This window comes from Aplidium turbinatum, chromosome 9, assembly GCF_918807975.1.
Source record: "Aplidium turbinatum chromosome 9, kaAplTurb1.1, whole genome shotgun sequence".
NCBI lineage: Eukaryota > Metazoa > Chordata > Ascidiacea > Aplousobranchia > Polyclinidae > Aplidium > Aplidium turbinatum.
This window is the reverse complement of record NC_137480.1, coordinates 22,252,597-22,259,076: the sequence shown is the minus strand read 5'-3', so window position 1 is coordinate 22,259,076 and position 6,480 is coordinate 22,252,597. Positions and strand designations below refer to the sequence as shown.

The 6,480-nt window shown below is 36.8% G+C and overlaps 1 protein-coding gene across 1 annotated transcript; it reads right to left on the bottom strand.

Annotated features, from left to right (window-relative positions):
* Positions 1 to 257: 257 nt before the first annotated feature.
* Positions 258 to 6,263, bottom strand: LOC145776806 (uncharacterized). Its single transcript, XM_082588027.1, has 4 exons — positions 6,129 to 6,263; positions 2,333 to 3,045; positions 1,348 to 2,281; positions 258 to 494 (listed from the first exon to the last, which is right to left on the bottom strand). The coding sequence occupies exons 1-3, from the start codon at positions 6,200 to 6,202 to the stop codon at positions 1,383 to 1,385; spliced, it is 1,686 nt and encodes a 561-aa protein (XP_082444153.1). The 5' UTR covers positions 6,203 to 6,263; the 3' UTR covers positions 258 to 494; positions 1,348 to 1,382.
* Positions 6,264 to 6,480: the final 217 nt, after the last annotated feature.

Here is a 6,480-nt window from a genome sequence, read left to right as displayed (position 1 = left end):
TCAGAATTTGTTTCATTCGCATTTGCAATATGTTTCTCGTTCAATATGCCAAACACAATACATACTTGCTTAAAGCAGCGAGTGCAGTGCAATATTTATAGAATATATCGATACCACATTCTATTTGGCTTATCACATACCATTTGTTGACTCCGTGCCTTAATGGTGACAGCTCTGGTACGAAGTCCGAAATGAGGTTGGTTTAACAGAGATTGAGGTCTCGTTGATGTGTTTTTACCTGTGATAAACCACTGTGATAAACCACAGCAAACTCGCAGCATCAGGCTAAACAGGTCGTTAATATCTATATTGTGAAGTAAGCAACGGTCATGCTGCTAAAAGCGAAACTCAATCTATTGCAAAATGGACAATATCAAACAATAATTTGTAACAAGATGGACGCTGTTTTATTTACATTAAGCACAAGTACATATTTAATATTTCTGGATTTCTTGAATACGTACGTTGAATTATTTTTGACATTTTTCCGTAACCTGCAACACAAATCTATGCATGAGTAAGATAATACTTTTTTTAAACATACAAGGCATTAGTAAAATTGATTTTTCAGGATTCATTTTTGCAAGCTTATTAGATTTGTATAATTTTTTGATTACTCATCAATATTCTTTAATCGTATTAATATTAGTAGTAAATTTTAAAATGACCTATTAATGATAAAAATCTCTCAAAAAAATCTGGTTTTACATTACTATTGTTGATTTCTATTATCACGACCACACGTGCTCCTTCACTCTGCACCTTATGTCGTGCGTCAACAACTTCCCGTCTAAATAAACTGATACGGAGTCGTCTTCGTAAAAGCACTGAAGCCACTGGGAAAACTTAACCACTTGTCATATTCATAGACACTATTTTGACTAAGATTTTTAAATGTTGTTGTGACATTGTTAGAGTTGCCAGAACAACAATTAGTGTTGTTACTGATATGCCTTGGCTTATCATTGTTATTAACGTAATTGTTCCCGCAGGGTGTTTAGATATCGAGAGATGGATACAATGCGCCATTGTTCTCGACCATGAGCTGTTCGTTGTATCCAACCCTCAATACGAGGAAGGAATATAATGATGATGACGATGTGTTTCGATAAAAAATTCTGGTCCAAAAAATAAAAACTTGAAATTGCAAAAAAGAATTATAATCACGAATTGCTAGGTCAGAATAAATTTACATTCACTAAAGTGAAAGCATAATTAATAACAAACATTATTAATTATTTTATAATTGTTGGAAAGATTTAATTCGATCAACCGATAAGATTTTTGAACTAGCACAGGAAGCTTAAGATGTGCAACGTAAATGAGCTTTATTATTTTTCAACTAACTTTTTTTATGCAAGATTATCAGAAAGTTCTTTCTCTTAAGCCACCACGATGGCTCGGTCATCGCGGAGATATTTTCCTTGTCGTGTATCACCATGAGTGTCGCGAAAATAACGTTCTTGCTTTGCATCGGCATGGAATCCATGAGAATATTGTTCTTTTTTAGCATCACCTGGACATATACGAGAATTTTTTTCATCTTTTGTATCACAAGGATCACTGGAATATTCATCACTTTTCGTATCACCAGGTATGCCACGGGAACGCTCGTCTCCTATTTTGTCACCACACATGCCATGGGGACATTCGTCTCCTGTTGTATCACCAGGTATACCTATGGAATATTCGTCTCCTTTTGTATCACCAGGTATGCCACGGAAATATTCATTTTCTTTTGTATCACTAGTCATGCCAATGGAATATTCGTTTCCTTTTGTATCACCAGGTATGCCAATGGAATATTCGTCTCCTTTTGTATCACCAGGCATACCAATGGAATATTCGTCTCCTTTTGTATCACCAGGTATGCCACGGGAATATTCATCTTCTTTTGTATCACTAGTCATGCCAATGGAATATTCGTCTCCTTTTGTATCACCAGGTATGCCAATGGAATATTCGTCTCCTTTTGTATCACCAGGTATGCCACGGGAATATTCATCTTCTTTTGTATCACTAGTCATGCCAATGGAATATTCGTCTCCTTTTGTATCACCAGGTATGCCAATGGAATATTCGTCTCCTTTTGTATCACCAGGTATGCCACGGGAATATTCATCTTCTTTTGTATCACTAGTCATGCCAATGGAATATTCGTCTCCTTTTGTATCACCAGGTATGCCAATGGAATATTCGTCTCCTTTTGTATCACCAGGTATGCCACGGGAATATTCATCTTCTTTTGTATCACTAGTCATGCCATTGGAATATTCGTCTCCTTTTGTATCACCAGGTATGCCAATGGAATATTCGTCTCCTTTTGTATCACCAGGTATGCCAATGGAATATTCGTCTCCTTTTGTATCACCAGGCATACCAATGGAATATTCGTCTCCTTTTGTATCACCAGGTATGCCACGGGAATATTCATCTTCTTTTGTATCACTGGTCATGCCAATGGAATATTCGTCTCCTTTTGTATCACTAGTCATGCCAATGGAATATTCATCTTCTTTTGTATCACTAGTCATGCCAATGGAATTTTCGTCTCCTTTTGTATCACCAGGTATGCCAATGGAATATTCGTCTCCTTTTGTATCACCAGGTATGCCACGGGAATATTCATCTTCTTTTGTATCACTAGTCATGCCAATGGAATATTCGTCTCCTTTTGTATCACCAGGTATGCCAATGGAATATTCGTCTCCTTTTGTATCACCAGGTATGCCACGGGAATATTCATCTTCTTTTGTATCACTAGTCATGCCAATGGAATATTCGTCTCCTTTTGTATCACCAGGTATGCCACGGGAATATTCGTCTCCTTTTGTATCACCAGGTATGCCAATGGAATATTCGTCTCCTTTTGTATCACCAGGCATACCAATGGAATATTTGTCTCCTTTTGTATCACCAGGCATGCTGCGGGAATATTCGTATCCTTTTATGTCACTCTTCTTTCCTGTACAAGCTGGGAGGCATCCTTCCTCACATTCGTATCCACCACTTTTTGTGACGTAACAGCACTCTCGTACACAGCGCCTAAAATAGAAACAATTTGAAGGTAACTGAATTAGTAATTTATATTTAGTCATATCACAGACATGGAGATTTGGAAAAATATTTAGTCATATCACAGACAATGGAGATTTGGAAAAATTAGCATTATTGGGGATGATACAGGAAAAAAAAAAAGTTCGACAAAAATTAACTTATTTAAACAGCTTGAATCAATGGGCCACAAACACAACAGTCAAAACGAAGGATTTTATACGAGTGGCAAATGACCAAGAAGTTTGGAAGACCATGATCGCCAACGTCTGTATCAGATCAGGCACATAATCATCATCATTTAGTCATAAATCATTGCACTGTAAATTTAGTTTCGATAACTTAAAACTAGAAGGACCAAGTACGTCAATTGACGTTTGGTGAAACTTGCATGTCTTACACTTCATTTTTAATCCTCGTAAAAATCAAACTTTGCACTTTTAAAAGTCATTTATCCCTATGAATCAAGGAAAAACTCGCGAACATGTTTACAATGGTTGTGACATGTGCGACAAGCATTGTTTACTGCAACATGTTCTACATGCAGGATTTTGACACAAAGTTCAATGGCCAGTTCTATTTTTGCACTATTTAGCACAACATGTCCGGCGATATTTAGTTGCGGGTTGTTCCAGATTGTCACTTTCTCTTCGTTCCAGTGAGTTTTCCTGTAGCAGGAGAGGCTGTTTTGTACGTAGTAGATTTTGCAAGAGGTGATAAAAAAGAAGCAATCCAGAAGATCTTTGCTTACTTTTTGCGTGTACACTCTTCTGCTTATGATGATTTCACAAACTGCTTTGTAGATAACCCAACTGTTCATCGTACCAATGTACATGACATCATAACAGACGTGTACATTTTACGCTACTTGCTTGCACTGAGTGCAGCCCAGAAATTTGATCTAAAGCAGCGTGGTCTAACTTCTTTTCATTGCGGGCCAAAAACTTTTTTTTTTTTATCTTGCGGGCCAATGTTTTTAAACAGCGATTCATGGGCTCATTGCTGGCAAATTTTACATAGCCTATGGCATATAGTTACTACTCTTTAAAACCTCTACTAGGCTCTACAGCTTGTTTCATCCTAAAAGAGGGATCATCTTTAACTTTATCAACTTTAGATTTTAATTTTAGACAATAGCGTTGGTAGGCTATCCACGACCACGAGAATCGTAGTTGTGGCCATGCGAACGCAAGCGTAAAGAGCCTCGTTTCCAAGTTGATTTCGATTTTTAATATTGTTCATTGCCGAAAACGTACATTCGCAAATGTATGTAGTTCCAAACATCGAGTGGCCTACAGGCAGGGGCGCGGATGCCCCCCTGCCCTCAATTTTTCTGTGGATGGTGGGGGCAATGGTGCCCTTTTAAGGTCATGTCAGCTACTGCACATTTTGAAATTTAACAATTTCTGCTATTCGCTTTTAGCCTAATTGTAATCTTTCATTATTGCCTCAAAATAATATTCACAAAATGTGATACAAACACAAAAGTCTGTATCACAGTCGGTTAGATCATTATAACATTGCAGGATGCCCTTTTGTGCCATTGTTTTTTGTATACCGGACACTTATTATATCATTACTCGATAATGAGCTCATAGATGAGCATTATCGCTATATCTTGTCTTAAAAGTTTAAAAAAAATGGCCTTTCAGCAACAAAAGTGCCCTTTTTTCAAAATCTTGCCACCCTAGTCAAAAACCGCTCCGGCGCCCCTGCCTACAGGTTCAGAACAGCATCTTTTAAAAGGGGAAACTTCTCCCTTGACACTAACTTCCAAAAGCTTGCAGGATTTTCCATTTTCTTTGACAGCAAAAACGAATCGTTCTGAAGTTCACATAATTGGAGTTGAAGTTTTGAGGGCTGTCTACTAACTCTCACGCCCATGGGAAAATTTTTTGAACAAAGTGGTATGGTTGTGCATCACAAAGGATCACTCACAAAGTTTTTTTGTCAATTACAATAACAAAGAAACAAAAATTGAAGTGATATTGCTAGAAGCAAAGCTGACTATCAGTTCGATGGCCAAAAAAAAGGAGCTCGCGAGCCAAGTTTGGCCCGCGGGCATGCAGTTGGACCACTCTGATCTAAAGCATCTACACCAACTTTGGTTTTATTGTAAAAGAGCACAGTTGCAGGCTTACGATTGTTGGTTTTGGGAATAGCAACGTGCTTGGTTCTTCCAAGTCAAGGATTCTTCAACTTTTAGGCTGCGCCATCCTTGACGTCACTTGTAAAATTTGTGCAGATCCTTTTCTCGGTTTAGTTATAAATCAAAATCAAACTAAATAAATTTTAATTGAAATTAAGTTACTACTCACTAAAAATCTTATAGGCCTATTTCATCTTATTAGGATCACCGGGAGGAGCTTATTCAAATTAATCTTTAAATGTTTTGGATTTAAAAGCAAAGTTTACTTTCCATCATACATAAATCAATAGCCTAACAACTTTTTTTATACCTTTAATGATTCATTCGTATCTTAGTTCAAGACAATGCACATCTCATATCAAGTTCACAGTTAAGTTCGTTTTAGTTTGTGTCTTCACACTTGCAAGTCCAGAATAGCCACTTTCACACAAAAATATCGTCACAAACAGCTATTGTTACATAACGTGGGGCGTTCCCCCATGTTCACTGTTCTACTAACTCACTGTTCTAGACAATGCTGCACTTTCTCAGCAACCTTTGACTCTAAAAACACGATATTCGACCAATGTGTTTATACTATGGCCGTGGGAGAATAAAAGATTTTAGTTTTGCAAATCTATTTTTTAAATGCAACAATTTAAATTTTTCCAAATAATTGAATGTTTTTGTCCAAACTAGCAACGTTTTTTTTTTTTTTTTATCAAGGTTGCGACTGCCTCCGCTCCCTGCACCTTCATCTTTTACGGCTATGATATATAGGCTACCAATGAAAACATAACAGTCAGAAAGTATGAAGTAATACACTTTTACAGAATAGGAAATGCCAGAATTTAAAAATAAAACAACATCAGCTGAAGTGTTTGGTCCTTCTATGTTGACGAAATTTTAATAGCATATCATAATGAATAAATATATTTCAACTTACCTTAACCTTCTTGCGGATGAATTCGGTGATAGAAGTAAAACAGATAAGAGCAACATTTCTACCAACGTATTCATTGTAGCCTAACGCAAATTGATTTTTTTATAACATAGGACAAGATGGAACTTACAAAATGTTTTATAACTGATAAAGGAAAGTGAGAGTGAAAAGCTCTTAAAGTTTTTAGTATTTTCCTTTTTCTTCAGCAGCCATTGGCCGGGATAAAGAATGCATACTGCACCATGTGTTGTGCACAGATGTTCATCGATTTTACTCTGGTTTTCCCTTTGCCAATCATATAAAGATTAATTATTTCCATCACCTTTTTTACATCACATTTTGGGTATAGGTTATG

What these genes read in the sequence shown, in the direction of transcription:
- LOC145776806 (XM_082588027.1), bottom strand. Translation starts at nt 6,202, where the DNA reads ATGAATACGTTGGTAGAAATGTTGCTCTTATCTGTTTTACTTCTATCA. An exon ending in TCATCCGCAAGAAGGTTAAG is followed by an intron (nt 3,046 to 6,128) that starts GTAAGTTGAAAT and finishes TTTCTATTTTAG; the next exon opens with GCGCTGTGTACGAGAGTGCT. An exon ending in ATATTCCATTGGCATACCTG is followed by an intron (nt 2,282 to 2,332) that starts GTGATACAAAAG and finishes GTGATACAAAAG; the next exon opens with GAGACGAATATTCCAATGGC.